The 19,217-nt window shown below is 52.3% G+C and overlaps 1 protein-coding gene across 1 annotated transcript in view; it reads right to left on the bottom strand.

The window, feature by feature from the left end:
• Positions 1–19,217, bottom strand: part of ATXN7 (ataxin 7) — a 182,800-nt gene that overhangs the window by 15,556 nt on the left and 148,027 nt on the right. Inside the window, exons 8-12 of the mRNA XM_075321370.1 lie at positions 18,344–18,426; positions 12,349–12,617; positions 8,490–8,688; positions 8,282–8,403; positions 4,096–5,020 (exon numbers count right to left, since the gene is read on the bottom strand). Coding sequence (XP_075177485.1) covers positions 4,096–5,020; positions 8,282–8,403; positions 8,490–8,688; positions 12,349–12,617; positions 18,344–18,426 — 1,598 coding nt within the window. The remainder of the gene's footprint in view (positions 1–4,095; positions 5,021–8,281; positions 8,404–8,489; positions 8,689–12,348; positions 12,618–18,343; positions 18,427–19,217) is intronic.

Raw genomic sequence — 19,217 nt, 5'->3', positions numbered from 1 at the left:
GGCCGGTGTCAGATTTGACTTCGGAAAATTGATGATCCACCCGAAACTCTGGAGAGTCTCCAGCGCAACATTCAGGCTGTGTTGGCATGCCTCTTGAGAGGGTGCTCTGACAAGTAGATCGTCTAAGTAAGGGATCACCGAATGTCCCTGAGAATGCAAGACTGCTACCACTGCCGCCATGACCTTGGTGAACACCCGTGGGGCTGTCGCCAGACCAAATGGCAGAGCTACGAACTGGAGATGTTCGTCTCCTATCACGAAACGTAGAAAACGTTGGTGCTCTGTAGCAATCGGCACGTGGAGATAAGCATCTTTGATGTCTATTGATGCAAGGAAATCTCCTTGAGACATTGAAGCAATGACGGAGCGGAGGGATTCCATCCGGAACCGCCTGGCGTTCACATGCTTGTTGAGCAGCTTTAGGTCCAGAACAGGACGAAACGAGCCGTCCTTTTTTGGAACCACAAAGAGATTGGAGTAGAAACCTTGCCCTTGTTCCTGCTGAGGAACAGGGATCACCACTCCTTCTGCTTTTAGTGAGCACACCGCCTGCAGAAGGGCATCTGCTCGGTCGGGATGTGGGGAGGTTCTGAAGAACCGAGGCGGAGGACGAGAACTGAACTCTATCCTGTACCCGTGAGACAAAATGTCTGTTACCCACCGGTCTTTGACCTGTGGCAGCCAAATGTCGCAAAAGCGGGAGAGCCTGCCACCGACCGAGGATGCGTAGGGATGAGGCCGAAAGTCATGAGGCAGCCGCCTTGGAAGCGGTTCCTCCGGTTGCTTTCTTGGGGCGTGAGTGAGCCCGCCAGGAATCTGAGCTCCTTTGCTCCTTCTGAGTCCCTTTGGACGAGGAGAATTGGGTCTTGCCGGAGCCTCGAAAGGACCGAAACCTCGACTGCCACTTCCTCTGTTGAGGTTTGCTTGATCTGGGCTGGGGTAAGGAGGAGTCTTTACCCTTGGATTGTTTAATGATTTCAGCCAATTGTTCACCAAACAGTCTATCTACAGATAGTGGCAAGCTGGTTAAACATTTTTTGGAAGCAGAATCCGCTTTCCATTCCTTTAACCACAAGGCTCTGCGCAAAACCACAGAGTTGGCAGATGCTATTGAGGTACGGCTTGTAGAGTCTAGGACAGCGTTGATAGCGTAAGTCGCAAACGCAGACATTTGCGAGGTTAGGGACGCTACTCGCGGCACTGCTGGACGTATGATAGAGTCCACCTGTGCCAGGCCAGCTGAAATAGCTTGGAGTGCCCACACGGCCGCGAATGCTGGAGCAAACGACGCGCCGATAGCTTCATAGACAGACTTTAACCAAAGGTCCATCTGTCTGTCATTGGCATCTTTAAGTGAGGCCCCATCCTCCACTGCAACTATGGATCTAGCCGCAAGCCTGGAGATTGGGGGGTCCACCTTTGGACACTGGGTCCAGCGTTTGACCACGTCAGGGGGAAAGGGATAACGTGTATCCTTAAGACGTTTGGAGAAACGCTTGTCTGGGTAAGCATGGTGTTTCTGGACTGATTCCCTGAAGTCAGCGTGGTCCAGAAAAGTACTCAGTTTACGCTTGGGATACCTGAAATGGAACTTCTCCTGCTGTGCAGCTGCCTCCTCTGCAGAAGGGGCAGGAGGAGAAATTTCCAATAGACTATTGATGGCCGCTATAAGGTCATTTACCATGGCGTCACCATCAGGAGTATCCAGATTGAGAGCGGTTTCAGGATTAGACTCCTGATCACCCTCCTCTGTCTCATCATGCAGAGACTCTTCTCGCTGAGACCCTGATCCGCGTGATGACGTGGAGGGTCTCTCCCAGCGAGCACGCTTAGGCTGCCTGGGACTGTCATCTGAATCAGAGCCGTCAGGCTGAGATGCCTGGGACCCCCTTGAATCACGGATTAACTCCAAATGAGGGGGACCGGGGAACGTTGCCGCAGCAGTGTCCATGGTCTGAGTAACTGGCCTGGCCTGCAAGGTCTCTAGTATCTTTGTCATAGTGACAGACATTTTGTCAGCAAAAACTGCAAACTCTGTCCCCGTCACCGGGACAGGGTTCACCGGCGACTCTACCTGGGCCACTACCACCATAGACTCCGGCTGACGAAGTGGCACAGGGACCGAACATTGCACACAATGGGGGTCATTGTAACCTGCCGGTAGATAAGCCCCACAAGCGGCACAAGCAGCGCTTACAGCCTGTGTCTTGGCACCCTTGCGTTTTGCGGATGACATGTTGTCGTCTCCTCAGAGCAAGATAGGGTATACAGCCAAGAAGCGACCTTACAGTGCAATATATATATATGGTATAGAGAAAAAAGGTACACCAAAATAACACTGTGGCACTAGTGGGGCCAGCACTAAAGTGCTGCTTACCGCCCGCTTAACGCGGGTGTGTGGTCGCCAGAAATCCCTTGTCTGGGTCTCCCAGAGCCTGTGTCCGTTCTCCAGCCAGACTGGATGTAGGAATGGCTGCCGGCGTCCTATGGAGAGGGGCGGGCCCTGGGCGTGTGCAGACAAAGAGCGGGAAACCTGCGTCCCCCTGTGCTCAGTGAGAGGGCTGGAGCATGTAAATAAGGCTCCAGCCCTCGGCGCTGATTAATCATACAGCGTCTCTCCCCTTCCCTGATTGACAGGGTGGGGGCGGGAACGAAGCGGAGCTAGGCCGCAGAAGCCGGGGACTAAATTTATAAGCGACGCAGTCGTAAAAGCACGGTCGTCGCTAAGTCCCCGGCGCACTACAAGTCGCAGCCGCGCCGCCGCTCCAGGGGCGGCCGGCGCGGCAGTCCCCAACACATAAAGTCACTCAGACAAAACTGTAGTGACTGTAACCCCAGCGCGCAGCGCTACTGTCCCCGGCGCACTAGCACACCCAGCAAGTCTGGAATGTGCTCGGCCTGTTTGGGACACAGAGTACCTGAATGTAGCAGGGCCTTGTCCCTGAACGGTACCCAGCTCCGTATCCAGCAGGTTCCATGGGTCTGTGGATGGAGCCCGGCCTCAGGGCTTGGGGGCCGGTAAGATCCCACTTCCTCAGAGCCCCTCAGGGGGATGGGGAAGGAAAACAGCATGTGGGCTCCAGCCTCCGTACCCACAAAGGGTACCTCAACCTTAACAAACACCGCCGACATAAAGTGGGGTGAGAAGGGAGCATGCTGGGGGCCCTATATGGGCCCTCTTTTCTTCCATCCGACATAGTCAGCAGCTGCTGCTGACTAAACAGTGGAGCTATGCGTGGATGTCTGACCTCCTTCGCACAAAGCAGAAAAACTGGTGAGCCAGTGATCCCACTGGGGGTGTATAGCCAGAAGGGGAGGGGCCTTACACTTTTTAGTGTAATGCTTTGTGTGGCCTCCGGAGGCAGTGCTATACACCCAATCGTCTGGGTCTCCCAATGGAGCGCCGAAGAAAATACACTTCCAAGGTGCAGATTTCACTTGTGCAATGCGTCCATTTTTATGCTGTATATTTTCCTTTGCGATGTGCAAGGTGAAATCCACAGCTAAATTTGTGACAATCTGTGGTATATGCTGATTTGCAGCAGATCTGTGGCTAAATCTTTAGCATATGTGATATCATCTTTATCTGTGCACAAATGTAAATTCTTCAATCCTTATGGAAGTCATTGGGGTGGATCGTTGGGAGGTGGGTGATGGAGCCACATATTATTTGGACATGATACTGCTCAATAAAGTAATTGCCCACCTCTCACAAATCCACCGCAATGGTGCCAATCACTGCCATACGGCGCCCTCTTAAGCAGATGCAACCGTGACCTGTGTTGTGCTGCTTTCCCGGTCGTTGGTTGCAAATATTGGCAGAAAATGCATAAAGTATCGCATATAATATATATATATATATATATATATATATATTAGACCTGTAGACTGTGAGCCCTTGTAGGCAGGGTCCTCTCCTCCTATACCAGTCTGTCTTGTACTGTTAATGATTGTTGTACGTATACCCTCTCTCACTTGTAAAGCGCCATGGAATAAATGGCGCTATAATAATAAATAATAACTTATATATATATATATATATATATATACACACATACAAAATAAAACTTGCAGACACCAGTGAACGTTTCTTACCTGATGACGGAGCGAGTTATTGGTCAGCGTCGGCGTTCCTGATATCCCACTATTGTGTTTTGCGTGAATGTTGTTTACTGGCGGCAGTTTGGCAACCTTACCGGATTTGCTGTTGTTATTGGTGGTGATGCTGCTGGGACCAGCTGAAGACTTTCGCTTTTTCCCTGCAAACTTGTCCAGGGAGGCGTGAGAATGGGAAAAGGTGTTGTGCGAGTTCACAGCTTGGTCACCGGGTTGGTGAACGAAGGGCCCGAGTGAGAGCGTGGAGTCGCTGCTGTTCATCACTACGCTCATGCGCTTTATGGATTCCGCAGGGTTTCCCGTCGGAGGACCCCTCCCTGATTGGTCGTGTTTAAGACTCACAGATCGATTGTTCACAAAGTTCAGGCCGGCACTGTGCGGACTGCCGTGGGATAGCGTCGTGCCGGGAGAGTGGTACGTTCCAGAGTTCACCACACAGTTTTTCCTAAAGGACTCGGTGGAATGGGAAGGAGGGTGCGCGAGCAGCTGGGGAGGGGAGTTATTTTTCCGTTTCTTTCCTGAGCCGCTGCTGCTGCTGCAGTTCGTGCTGCTGGCGGGGGGTTCCTTAGGTTTCACAGCCTTGTTGGATTTTAATTTTTGAGGTTTGCTGGAGACTGGGCTAGGCGATGAGGAAAGCACTGACGGTGTGGATGCTGAAGAAGACACTTGTCTGGATTGCATACTACTGGTGGGGTCTGCTGCAGTGTGAGTGCTTAGTGTAGTTCCTTGGGAAAGGACTTTGTCCACAGACGTACAGGGAGAGGTCACAGGAGCTGGGGGAGAGGTAACTGTGCTGGGCGAGAGGAAACCAGTGTTGTTCATACTCGGTAACACGGGCGCTGAATTTGTGCTGGTCCGGTGTGGAGCATGAGCGGAGGAGCTGCTGGATGCTGGAGGAATTTTCCTGGCAAACAAAGCAGAAAACAAAGGGTCAATAAAACATCCTAAAGCACAATGATCCTTTACCTGAAGTGATGCCTGTCCCTGCACTTAGTGTGCTGGCAGATCCCCATCTAACAGGTGCTGGGGCTGGGACCCCCTGTGGACACCATGTGCCGTCACCATCAGTGAGGATCACAGCTTCCATCTCTGCATGACCTCAAATTAGACTTGGTGGGAATTGGTGCCACGCCATCGCAGGCCTAGTAAGTCTTCTTTTGATTAGCCGGCCTGACGACATGTCCTCACTGCAGCGTGACGCATGTGACAACATTTCAAGGTGAGATGTGATCACTGCAGCATGACGCATGTGACGTTAAAGGCAAGATTTCATCACTGCAGCGTGACGCATGTGACGTCATTCCAAGGCAAGATGTGATCACTGCAGCGTGACGCATGTGACATCAAAGGCGAGATTTCATCACTGCAGAGTGGCGCATGTGACGTCATTAAAAGGAGATATCATCACTGCAGCGGGACACGTGACGTCATTCCAAGGTGAGAAGTCATCACTGCAGCATGACGCATGTGACGTCATTACAATGAGAGCTGTCATCACTGCAGCGTGATGCATGTGACATCATTCCAAGGAGAGATGTCATCACTGTAGCGTGACGCATGTGACATCATACCAAGGAGAGATGTCATCACTGCAGCGTGACGCATGTGACATCATACCAAGGAGAGATGTCAATACTGCATGACACATGAGAGAGGCAAAATTTCATCACTGCAGCGCGATACATGTGACGTCATTCTAAGGCGAGATGTCAACACTGCAGTGTGACGCATGTGACGTCATTCCAACTGATGTGACGTCATGGGCAAATTGATTTGCACCAACTCTTATCTTTAATCCTTTCCAGCTCCAGCCACGTTTAATTTCTGCACATTTTTCTCTCCCTTCCTTCTTCCAAGAGCCATAACTTGTTTTTAAATGTATTTTCCATATAGATTATAAAGAATACTAAAACTATTATAATATACTGCATTTCCTAAAAAATAAGACAAGGGCTTGTTTTCTTTTCCATTTTTAAAAATGGGGGTATCTTAATCTTATATTTGCCTGCTGTACTAATGCCCAAGGATCGCACCACAATCCTTGGTATCTCTCATGAGCTGAGAGTGACAGCTGCATAGACATACATACTGTCACTCTCAGATCAGGAGTGCTGGTTACTTAAGTGAATGAATATTCACCCTCTTCCCCACCCAGAATCCCGCTCCTGTCCTGCACGGGCCCTGACACTTTATGCCTGCTGTACCATATCACTGTATCAGGATCGCATCACGACGCTCCTCAGCTGAGACAGCTGCACAGCACAGACATACACGCAGTCACTCTGACATCAGGAGTGTCAGTGACGTGGTGAGCAAGTGCATGGCTAATTATGAGAATGAATATTCACCCTCCTTTCCCGTAATCCTGCCCTGCACCCGCCTGCTGTATTATTGGTACTGCCAGCCCGAGGATTGCATCGCAATCATTGGTGACTCTCCTCAGCTGAGAGTGACAGCGTGTATGTATGTCTATGCAGCTGTCACTCTCAGCTCAGAAGAGCCACCAAGGATTGTGGTGCGATCCTAGGGCTGACAGTACAAAGTAATACAGCAGAGTTCAGGTGCCGTGCAGGACTCAGTAGTGGGCAGGATTACAGGAGGGTGAATATTTATTCTCTTAATTAGCCATGCGCTTTCTCACCGCAATCATCAGCTGAACTCCTGATCTGAGCGTGATAGCCTATATGTCTATGCAGCTGTCACTCTCAGCTGAGAAGAGTCGCCGATGATTCTGATGCAGTCCTCATGTTGGCAGTACAGATAATTAATCAGGCGGGTGCAGTGCAGAACTCCGAGGGGGATAACTGGAGAGGAGGGTGAATATTCATTCTCTTAATTAGCCGCGGCTTAGGGCAACACAAGGGAACAATAAAAGTTATGTAACCTGAAATAAGGCTGCAGAAGCAGACTCCGGGCACCATTTCTTTAAAGCCCTCGCCACTGACAGTTTTTAGAAGTTGCCTACCTAAACAGCATCTGGGACACCCCCGCTGCACCGCCCGCAGTATCGAACTGCTCTACCACCGCCCCTGCCTCCTGTGACCCCGCTCCACCACCGCCCCTGCCTCCTGTGACCCCGCTCCACCACCGCCCCTGCCTCCTGTGACCCCGCTCCACCACCGCCCCTGCCTCCTGTGACCCCGCTCCACCACCGCCCCTGCCTCCTGTGACCCCGCTCCACCACCGCCCCTGCCTCCTGTGACCCCGCTTCACCACCGCCCCTGCCTCCTGTGACCCCGCTCCACCACCGCCCCTGCCTCCTGTGACCTCGCTCCACCACCGCCCCTGCCTCCTGTGACCCCGCTCCACCAACGCCCCTGCCTCCTGTGACCCCGCTCCACCACTGCTGCCACACCACTGGATTGTAATGCGAACCCCATTTTTTCTTCTGTAAATTTGGGGTGTGTATTAAAAAACGAAAAATACGGTACATCTACATACACAGACCATCGATTACATGTTTATGAGTGGCAGTGTGTGCAAAGAGCGGGACCTGCAGGGATGGATGGAAAAAATAAACAGAGCTGCAGGACCAGGATTAACAAGTAGAATGCACAAGAAGTAAAAATGACGGGGTAATGTAAAAAACCAAAAAAACTGTTTTCATTGTTTAATTTCTCAGCCGTAAATAAGGAACTTGTTTCCTTAAAAGAAATGTGGATTGTCAGCAGACGCAGCCCCCGAGAACGTCCACTGCACAGGTTAGAGGGTGATGGTATTGTTCTGGGGGCCTGCAAACCGCTGACTATGGCGGCAAAAAGGGTCGGACCCCTGCGATCTGACAAAAGATAAACTATACTACAAAATAGAAGTCCTAAACAATCCCTTTAAGAAACCGAAATGGAGATGTACCGTACCTTTATGTAAGTCATACATATTCTGTAGAGTCACAAGGAGGTGATCACTGGAACAGAGGACACCGACATTGCTGGCAGACTGCGGTGGTGAGAAAACCGCTGCAGCCAATCTATGTGCTCACAACGTTGTCAATGGCACAAGGGGTTGTGTGTGCTGCCACCATCACATCAGTGCTGCAGCCAGTCAAAAAAGCCCAGGGCGGCGACGGCGAGGCAGCTCTTGACTTGGGGAAGGGTTTTTTTTTACACCTGCAAGTTTTTGCGCAAATAAAATGAGTCCTGGACACCCCCTTTAAGGAATCACCTACCTCCACATCTGGGAGTTTAGATGTTTGTCCACCATGAAGTTAAGTGCACATCGGATGTGGTCCCACCGCTTGTCAAAAACGTAATATCCTCTCCCAATCTGTCTGCTACCAAACGAGCAAAACTGTGGAGGACACAAAACCGGACATTGTACTTCACTTTCTCCGGAGACCCTCTTTGTTCCTCGCAAGGTATCTCAGCGTTACTTACAGCTGCTGGTCGAGGGTGATGGTCTGAATAATGACAGTCCAGTTTTTCGGCGGATTCTTCTTTCTCGTCCCCTTCCCCCTCGTCGCTGGACAAGCGGGAGGATGGCTCAGCTGCAGGTACTACTGGTTGTGGAGACTCATGCACTGACGGGGAGCCATTGGGAGCGTTACCACTGTGCTGCGCGGGGTAACCTGATGGCCTGGAGAGAAACCGACAAAAGATCAAAAAGATGAGACCGTGTGCACAGCTGATTATCATAACGGAGAAATTAATGCACTTGTTAGGAGCAGCTACCAGAATTATCACAGGGGTACAACTAATAACCAGTGATCACGGACCCGAACTGTATAAGTCCGGATCCGCGTGGTTTCAAAAGTGCCTGTGATACCAATTTGATATGACTGAAAGAATGAGTGTGATTAGATAGGAATCATAATCAAAAGATAGGAGTGATCCCAGATATTATTTGATCTATCCATAGTTCAGTATCAGAGAGAGATGTCCTCTGGCTGACCCATTTTTACCATGATGAAGAATATGTGTCAAGCAGATCTTGAACAAACCACGATTATGAGGAAGTAACGTTTACAGTTCCGTCAGGAAATTCGTGGTTAATTGACAACAGGTGTAAGGAAGCTGGCATGTAAAATTCATGGCTCGTTGCAATATCTGCAGGAAACTGTGGTCGGGCAGTGGTCAACTGGCAAAATGTGCAGGAAGCTACTGGTGCCCACAGCAGCTTGTGGTCAAGTTACATGAACATGACTCAGCTGTCACATGCTGGTCACCAATTCACCACTCAGTAGACACAATGTACAAAGTTTCCTATAAAAATACCGGACTCGCTTAATGAGATAGGAAACCTTTCCAGGACGCTGAAGTGTATGCACCGCTCCTGTAATGCAAAAGGCCGGGTTGTTCCTTCTCACTAATCGAGTCCCTCCGATGAGAAAGGATTACTACAACATAACGGTAATGTTGATGCATATTTCTGTTAGTGTATAAGATTCTATGACTATAAAGTAGTTCTAATGCCTATGAACCATTGACTATTCATGTGCTATTAAAATAAATAGTATCTTGCTATAAAGAATCTTAGCATTCGTGCCTGATTAGGATATCAGTGAGCGCTTCGTAAGTACGGGCTTTCAGCCCCCTTTTAAGTAGAATTTAGCAAGACCGTGCCGAGGCCCAGAATTCTCATGGAATTCCGGCTAATGACCCGGCAACTCAGGAAATGACAAAAAAAAGAAAGGAAAAAGCAAGCGCTTCATGCTCACCAAGGCTCCAGCGCGGCTGTAACTGCTCCCGCAGCCGCCCATTGCCTTCCTGGGCCACTCATTATTGCTCATACATATGCACTGCTTTCCCCAGCTAGCGGCCGTCCTGGCACCTGTTACTGATTGCAGTCAGACGCGCCCCCTGCAGCCGCCCGGGATGGTCACATTCATTAGCACTTTACCCGCCTCTTCCTAATTGCCCAGGTGCGGTGTCAATCGGGATAATAAGGGGTTAATGGCAGCTCACAGCAGCCAATAAGCCCTATAGTAGAAATGGGGAGGGTCTATGAGAGCCCCCCCATTACTAATCTGTTACTGAATAGAAATAAACACAAATACTGAAAAAAATCTTTATTGTAAATAAAAAAGACAAATTGCACCCTATTTCACCGCTTTATTAACCCCAAAAATACCCCTGCAGGTCCAACGTAATCTACACCGAGGTCTGGCAACGATTCCAGCTATGCTTCATATCTGAATTCACACAGAGTGGCCATAGAACATGACCGCCTGCTGTGAGGTTCAGGCAGAGACTGACCTGCGTGATTAGCGGTAACGTCACTCAGGTGATTTACAGTCACTGCTGGAGGACCGTGGGAATTTCCCGCTGTGACCACAAATCACCTACGTGACGTCACCGCTCATAGCGCGGCTCAGCCTCTAAACCTGACAGCGGGTGGTTATGTTCTATGGCTGCTCTGTGTGAATTCAGATATGTAGCATACCTAGAATCGTTGTGGGACATGTTGCTTACTATGGACCTGGATCTTTTTGATGGGGGGGTTCATAAAGTGGTGAAAGAGGGTAAAAGTCTTATATTTCAAATAAAGGATTCTTTTGGCGTTTGTGTTTATTTACTTTCACTTACAGATTAGTAATGGGGGGGGGGGGGGTCTCAGACGCCTCCCCATTTCTAATTCTAGTGGCAGCTATGGGCTGCCATTAATCCCTTATTACCCCGATTGCCATCGCACCAGGGCAATCGGGAGGGCCTGGGTAAAGCGCCGGGACTGTGGCATCTAATGGATGCGACTATCCTAGGTGGCTGCGGGCTGTGGGGGCCCAATAACCACGGGTCTCTTCAGCCTAGAGAATACCTGCCCCCAGCTGTCTTGCCTGGGTATCAAAATTGGAGGGGACCGCACGCTGTTTTTTTTAAATGATTTATTTAAAGTCATTTTAAAAAAAGCTGCATGTGGTTCCTCCTATTTTGACACACAAACAAGATAAATGCATGGCTGGGGGCTGCAGCCTGTAGCCGTATGCTTTATCTGTGCTGGGTATCATAATACGGGGGGGCCCTCCGCCAATTGTTTTATTTATTTTTACTGTACAATAGTGACCTGCAGACAGCGTCTGTGATTGGTTGCAGTCAGACGCTGTTACACAGGTTGGGGGTGCATTGGACTGCAACCAGTCACAGAATCCAAAACGGCCGGTCGGTAGGGGAAGCAGTGCATATGGATTAGCAATAATGAGCGGCCACGGAGGCAGTTACAGCCGTGCTGGAGCCTTGGTAAGTACAGCCCGTTTAGTCCTATTCCCCTATCCCTTCTACCACCATTTTTAATCCCCGGATTTTGGTTCCCATAGATTTATATGGAGATCGCCTTCCGGCCAGATAACCGGGACCAATCCCGGGCCGTAACCGAGATTTTTTTTTTTAACCAGGGTAGACCTCCCGGTCTCAATTATCTGTGAGTCCACAAATCAAAACGGATAACGCGATGGCATATCGCTAGGAAAGCCTGGGACACTCACCAATCCGAATAGAGGAAAACAAGAAATTCTACTCTGACGATAAAGCCCCTGGAAGGGGTAATATGGTGTAGTCTCCTTATGGGTAGTGCCCGCCACTCACTAGTTACTAATATCGAGCACATGAGCATGGTAGTGCCCGCTCATCACTAGTTACGAGTACCGAGCATCCAAGCATGGTAGTGCCCGCTCATCACTAGTTACGAGTACCGAGCACCCGAGCATGGTAGTGCCCGCTCATCACTAGTTACGAGTACCGAGCATCCAAGCATGGTAGTGCCCGCTCATCACTAGTTACCAGTACCAAGCATCCAAGCATGGTAGTGCCCGCTCATCACTAGTTACGAGTACCGAGCATCCAAGCATGGTAGTGCCCGCTCATCACTAGTTACCAGTACCGAGCATCCAAGCATGGTAGTGCCCGCTCATCACTAGTTACCAGTACAGAGCACCAGAGCATGGTAGTGCCCGCTCATCACTAGTTACCAGTACCGAGCACCCGAGCATGGTAGAGCTCGCTCATCACTAGTTACGAGTACAGAGCACCTGAGCATGGTAGTGCCCGCTCATCACTAGTTACGAGTACAGAGCACCCGAGCATGGTAGTGCCCGCTCATCACTAGTTAATATAACAGAGCACCCGAGCATGGTAGTGCCCGCTCATCACTAGTTACCAGTACAGAACACCCGAGCATGGTAGTGCCCGCTCATCACTAGTTACGAGCACCCGAGCATGGTAGTGCCCGCTCATCACGAATAAAAAGCCAAAGAAAGTGTCCGAAAGAAGACGATTCTCAAAAAAACAGAGAATGGAGCTGCACCTTGGAAGACTGGGGTTGTGAGGCTTAGACTTGCTGGGTACCGAAGGCTTCACTTCAGGGGCAGAGAGTCCATGAGAATTTTGGTGCGTTTCCTGGGAAGATTTTGAAGGTGAGGGATGCGGTTCCCTGAGCGCAGGCGTCTGTTGCTGCTGCTGTTCAGCTTGACGTAGCAGTTCTTTTTCCCTGGTTTTACTTTTGTGCTCAGCTAATAACACATCAAAACCTTTCTTGCGCCCTTGTACTGCTCTTCTGTAGCCTAAGGAATGTGTCTAGGGTAAAGGGGGGAGAAGAGAAGATTTAGGTATAATATACACATGCATATACTGCGTACAACAGACAATCTATATATATAATTGCCTTATTCTGTCTGTCTGTCTGTCTTGCTCCAAAATTGTGTCTTTACGGTGACACAAAGCTGATTGGCCGCTGGGCTCGCCATGGCCCCGCCCCCCGCACAAATTGGCCGCTCGCCCAGGCTGCGCCCCCACACGGATTGGCCGGCCGCTCGCCCAGGCTCCGCCCCCCCACAGTTGGCCTCTCGCCCCGGCACCCTTCAGGCATTGGCAACTCGGCCACGCCCCGCCCCCTCACGCAATGCACGCTAGCTCTGGCCCCGCCCCCCACGCATTCCCGGAACCGACACGGTCACGGACCCATGACTCCCAGGGTGAGTACTGTACCCCCGGGAGCCCACATCAGCGTACGCCGCCAAACCAGCCGACATATACCCTCGCATTGCTGGGGCTGGCCGGCAGATGCTGGTGTGGGCTCCCGTGTGAGCGGGGGACGAGATACGCTGGTAACCATGGTAGCATAGTTACCAGCGCGTCAAGGTCCTGCAGCGGCGGAACATACACACACGCACACACATCAGATCACACTCGCTCTCACACACACCTCACACACACACATCACATCGCATCCACACACTCACAACATCCTGGGATATCGCTTGCTTCTCGGCGGCGATACTGTGCTGTGAGCTTCCAGGACCTGCCGGAGGATCACATGGCCAGAAGCATGTGGTATCTCCGGATGTTGTGAGTGTGAGCGCGTATGTGCAATATCGTCAATGTGTGTGTGCGTGAGTGTATGCGATCGGGTGTGTGCGAGTGTATGCGATCGGGTGTGTGCGAGTGTATGCGATCGGGTGTGTGCGAGTGTATGCGATCGGATGTGTGTGAGTGTATGCGATCGGATGTGTGTGTGAGTGTATGCGATCGGATCTGTGAGTGTCGGCAGAGGAGCACGGCGTGCTGGAGGAGGCTGGGAGGAGAGAGGCTGATCCTGTGGAAGGCTGGGATGAGGAGGCTGGGATGGGGAGGCTGAGAGAAGAGAGACTGAGGCTGGGGTAGGCTGGGAAGAGAGAGGCTGATGCTGGGAAGGGAGAGGCTGATGCTGGGAGGAGAGAGGCTGATGCTGGGAGGAGAGAGGCTGATGCTGGGAGGAGAGAGGCTGATGCTGGGAGGAGAGAGGCTGATGCTGGGAGGAGAGAGGCTGATGCTGGGAGGAGAGAGGCTGATGCTGGGAGGAGAGAGGCTGATGCTGGGAGGAGAGAGGCTGATGCTGGGAGGAGAGAGGCTGATGCTGGGAGGAGAGAGGCTGATGCTGGGAGGAGAGAGGCTGATGCTGGGAGGAGAGAGGCTGATGCTGGGAGGAGAGAGGCTGATGCTGGGAGGAGAGAGGCTGATGCTGGGAGGAGAGAGGCTGATGCTGGGAGGAGAGAGGCTGATGCTGGGAGGAGAGAGGCTGATGCTGGGAGGAGACAGGCTGATGCTGGGAGGAGACAGGCTGATGCTGGGAGGAGACAGGCTGATGCTGGGAGGAGACAGGCTGATGCTGGGAGGAGACAGGCTGATGCTGGGAGGAGACAGGCTGATGCTGGGAGGAGACAGGCTGATGCTGGGAGGAGACAGGCTGATGCTGGGAAGAGACAGGCTGATGCTGGGAAGAGACAGGCTGATGCTGGGAAGAGACAGGCTGATGCTGGGAGGAGACAGGCTGATGCTGGGAAGAGACAGGCTGATGCTGGGAAGAGACAGGCTGATGCTGGGAAGAGACAGGCTGATGCTGGGAAGAGACAGGCTGATGCTGGGAAGAGACAGGCTGATGCTGGGAAGAGACAGGCTGATGCTGGGAAGAGACAGGCTGATGCTGGGAAGAGACAGGCTGATGCTGGGAAGAGACAGGCTGATGCTGGGAAGAGACAGGCTGATGCTGGGAAGAGACAGGCTGATGCTGGGAAGAGACAGGCTGATGCTGGGAAGAGACAGGCTGATGCTGGGAAGAGACAGGCTGATGCTGGGAAGAGACAGGCTGATGCTGGGAAGAGACAGGCTGATGCTGGGAAGAGACAGGCTGATGCTGGGAAGAGACAGGCTGATGCTGGGAAGAGACAGGCTGATGCTGGGAAGAGACAGGCTGATGCTGGGAAGAGAGAGGCTGATGCTGGGAAGAGAGAGGCTGATGCTGGGAAGAGAGAGGCTGATGCTGGGAAGAGAGAGGCTGATGCTGGGAAGAGAGAGGCTGATGCTGGGAGGAGAGAGGCTGATGCTGGGAGGAGAGAGGCTGATGCTGGGAGGAGAGAGGCTGATGCTGGGAGGAGAGAGGCTGATGCTGGGAGGAGAGAGGCTGATGCTGGGAGGAGAGAGGCTGATGCTGGGAGGAGAGAGGCTGATGCTGGGAGGAGAGAGGCTGATGCTGGGAGGAGAGAGGCTGATGCTGGGAGGAGAGAGGCTGATGCTGGGAAGAGAGAGGCTGATGATGGGAAGAGAGAGGCTGATGCTGGGAGGAGAGAGGCTGATGCTGGGAGGAGAGAGGCTGATGCTGGGAGGAGAGAGGCTGATGCTGGGAGGAGAGAGGCTGATGCTGGGAGGAGAGAGGCTGATGCTGGGAGGAGAGAGGCTGATGCTGGGAGGAGAGAGGCTGATGCTGGGAGGAGAGAGGCTGATGCTGGGAGGAGAGAGGCTGATGCTGGGAGGAGAGAGGCTGATGCTGGGAGGAGAGAGGCTGATGCTGGGAGGAGAGAGGCTGATGCTGGGAAGAGAATCTGATGCTGGGAAGAGAATCTGATGCTGGGAAGAGAGAGGCTGATGCTGGGAGGAGAGAGGCTGATGCTGGGAGGAGAGAGGCTGATGCTGGGAGGAGAGAGGCTGATGCTGGGAGGAGAGAGGCTGATGCTGGGAGGAGAGAGGCTGATGCTGGGAGGAGAGAGGCTGATGCTGGGAGGAGAGAGGCTGATGCCGGGAGGAGAGAGGCTGATGCCGGGAGGAGAGAGGCTGATGCCGGGAGGAGAGAGGCTGATGCCGGGAGGAGAGAGGCTGATGCCGGGAGGAGAGAGGCTGATGCCGGGAGGAGAGAGGCTGATGCCGGGAGGAGAGAGGCTGATGCCGGGAGGAGAGAGGCTGATGCTGGGAGGAGAGAGGCTGATGCTGGGAGGAGAGAGGCTGATGCTGGGAGGAGAGAGGCTGATGCTGGGAGGAGAGAGGCTGATGCTGGGAGGAGAGAGGCTGATGCTGGGAGGAGAGAGGCTGATGCTGGGAGGAGAGAGGCTGATGCTGGGAGGAGAGAGGCTGATGCTGGGAGGAGAGAGGCTGATGCTGGGAGGAGAGAGGCTGATGCTGGGAGGAGAGAGGCTGATGCTGCGGGTAGAGAGGCTGATGCTGGTGCAGCATGGGGGATGGAGCACGATGGGGGGTGCGCAGCATGGCGGATGGAGCACGTTTGGGAGTGCGCAGCATGGCGGATGGAGCACGTTTGGGAGTGCGCAGCATGGCGGATGGAGCACGTTTGGGAGTGCGCAGCATGGCGGATGGAGCACGTTTGGGAGTGCGCAGCATGGCGGATGGAGCACGTTTGGGAGTGCGCAGCATGGCGGATGGAGCACGTTTGGGAGTGCGCAGCATGGGGGATGTAGCACGATGGGGAGTGCGGAGTATGGCGGATGGAGCACGTTTGGGAGTGCGCAGCATGGCGGATGGACCACGTTTGGGAGTGCGCAGCATGGCGGATGGAGCACGTTTGGGAGTGCGCAGCATGGGAGATGGAGCACGATGGGGGGTGCGCAGCATAGGGGATGGAGCACGATGGGGAAAGCGCTGCATGGGGGATGGAGCACGATGGGGAGTGCGCTGCATGGGGGATGGAGCACGATGGGGGGGTGCGCAGCATGGGGGATGGAGCACGATGGGGAGTGCGCTGCATGGGGGATGGAGCACGATGGGGGGTGCGCTGCATGGGGGATGAAGCACGATGGGGGGGTGCGCAGCATGGCGGATGGAGCACGTTTGGGAGTGCGCAGCATGGGAGATGGAGCACGATGGGGGGTGCGCAGCATGGGGGATGGAGCACGATGGGGAGTGCGCAGCATGGGGGATGGAGCACGATGGGGAGTGCGGAGCATGGCGGATGGAGCACGTTTGGGAGTGCGCAGCATGGCGGATGGAGCACGTTTGGGAGTGCGCAGCATGGCGGATAGAGCACGTTTGGGAGTGCGCAGCATGGCGGATGGAGCACGTTTGGGAGTGCGCAGCATGGGAGATGGAGCACGATGGGGGGTGCGCAGCATGGGGGATGGAGCACGATGGGGAGTGCGCTGCATGGGGGATGGAGCACGATGGGGAGTGCGCTGCATGGGGGATGGAGCACGATGGGAAGTGCACACCTCCCCCCAACACACACACACACGCGCGCGCGCGCGCACTGCACAACACACCAAACACACACACACACACTGGGAACCACAAACAACTGCCCTACACAGACATCCACAGACAACGCTGCACACACACAACACCCAACACACAAACACCGCGGCACACACAAATATACGCACATACTGCACAACACACACATTGCACAAAACATACCTCCCCCAAAACACACCACACACACACCCACACAAACCGCGCAACACACACACACACACACACACAACGCTACAGACACACTGCGCTCCACAAACAACGCAACACACATACAACACCGCTCTCACTCACCCCCCGCCACACCCAGAACACATGTACAGCGCCCTACACAAACACTTGGTAACTACACACAACAACATCTATATATATATATATATATATATATATATATATATATATATATATATATATATATATATATATATATAACAAAAATCATACATGAACTACAAAATACATAAATTCTAGAATACCCGATGCGTAGAATCGGGCCACCTTCTAGTATGGAGAATATTGGGACAATACAAATTGTTTGACCAAGTTTCAAAAAAGTTCTGCGTTGCCACCAGGAAAGTCTGGAGAAGACGTCTAAAAAGTTCAAGCCCAATTCTACTTGGGAAGCCATTTTTTTTTTGTAATCTGGTAACGATAAAATACCCGTCCCCCTTAAAGCCCTTCTACCGTTTTCATATCTCCTTCTGCCTAATGGTAAAAGGGGTTGTTTGATCCTCAGTCTTCAGGAGTGTGCCGCTCCCCTGCCTCCTGACAGCGGTGCGCTCCTGCGTGATCGTTTAGGCCAGCGGCATCGCTATGCACTAGACCAAACGGTGCACTCTCCGATTGAGCAATATAGAGCATCTTTACTTCTGCAACACCGAATCGTGGCACCAGAGCTATACGGATAGCTGGAGTGAACTACTAATACCCCATACGGTCAGCTTCAGAGCAGCGCTTACAAACTCTACTGCAAAGGGCTTGTAAGCACTGCACATTTTGGGTCAGTAGAGAAAATTAAAAATCCCTCCATTATTGAGAAGTAAATTACTTCTTAATACAAGCACTCTGCACTCCACTTAAGATGATGAGAAGGACGCTTTACAGATTTTCTGCACACGTGACCAAATAGAAGCGCAGGTAAGTTTGGCCGGGTTTTCTCATCCTCTGCAATTTTCGGCCCAACCGTCGGTCTCGTGTACATTCATGATGCGGTTAGTTGAAGTATGAGAAAGTGCAGCCGTAATACAGTGGTGTGACCTTCCTCCGGGACGAGCGTCGTGCAGTGCACTCACCTTGCATGTCAGAGATCTAGTGCACGGCTTCTTTGTCTCAACATCGACAACTCCACAGTGTATATCAGGGTCAAACTCTCGATCTGCGGAAAAAGAAAAGGGTTAATAAGAATATCACATGCGCAGTATAAGCCCAATCTAATAAGAGCTAAAACAACAGAGCAAAAATGTCAGAAAATCAGTTTAACCCTTTTGGATCAGGGCAATTTTGGGTTTAGGGACGAGACAAATTTTTCAGCTTGGCTTCCTGGACCACATTGTTTTAATGCATAGACAGTTGAATAAGGACTTATTGTTTGCAGGTACTTTCTATTCACCATTCTGGGGTATGCAAACATTGGTATATCATTTTTATTACCGTATTTCTTGGATTATAAGATGCATTTTTCCTCCCAAAAATTTGGGAGGAAAATGAAGGGTACATTTTAAAATCATAAGGAGGCAGGGGAAATTGTGTGCTGCGGGCGCAGCTCTGTACAGCGGGCAGTGAGGCACAGGCCATTCCGAAGATGTCGGTGGTCAGGGCTTCAAATAATGGTGCCCAGAGTTGGGGGATGTGCAGATGGCGCTCTCGGCTTAAGATCTCATCTGAACACGAGCTGCCTCCGGTCCATTGACGGTCCCAGCAGAGGACTTAAGGAAAATGGTGCACGTGCCGACTCCAGCTGCCTTTTCTTTGAAGCCCGCACCACTGACATTTTCAGAATGGCCCGTGCCTCCCCGCCCGCAGCGAGCCCCAGCACAGAGCAGCGCCCGCAGCGAGCACTAGCACAGAGCGGCACCTGCAGCCCCAGCACTAGCACAGAGCGGTGCCTGCTGCCCCAGCACAGAGCGGCACCCGCAGCCCCAGCACAGAGCGGCACCCGCAGCCCCA

The sequence above is a fragment of the Anomaloglossus baeobatrachus genome, chromosome 8 (genome assembly GCF_048569485.1).
Source record: "Anomaloglossus baeobatrachus isolate aAnoBae1 chromosome 8, aAnoBae1.hap1, whole genome shotgun sequence".
NCBI lineage: Eukaryota > Metazoa > Chordata > Amphibia > Anura > Aromobatidae > Anomaloglossus > Anomaloglossus baeobatrachus.
This window is presented reverse-complemented; position numbering and strand designations above follow the sequence as displayed.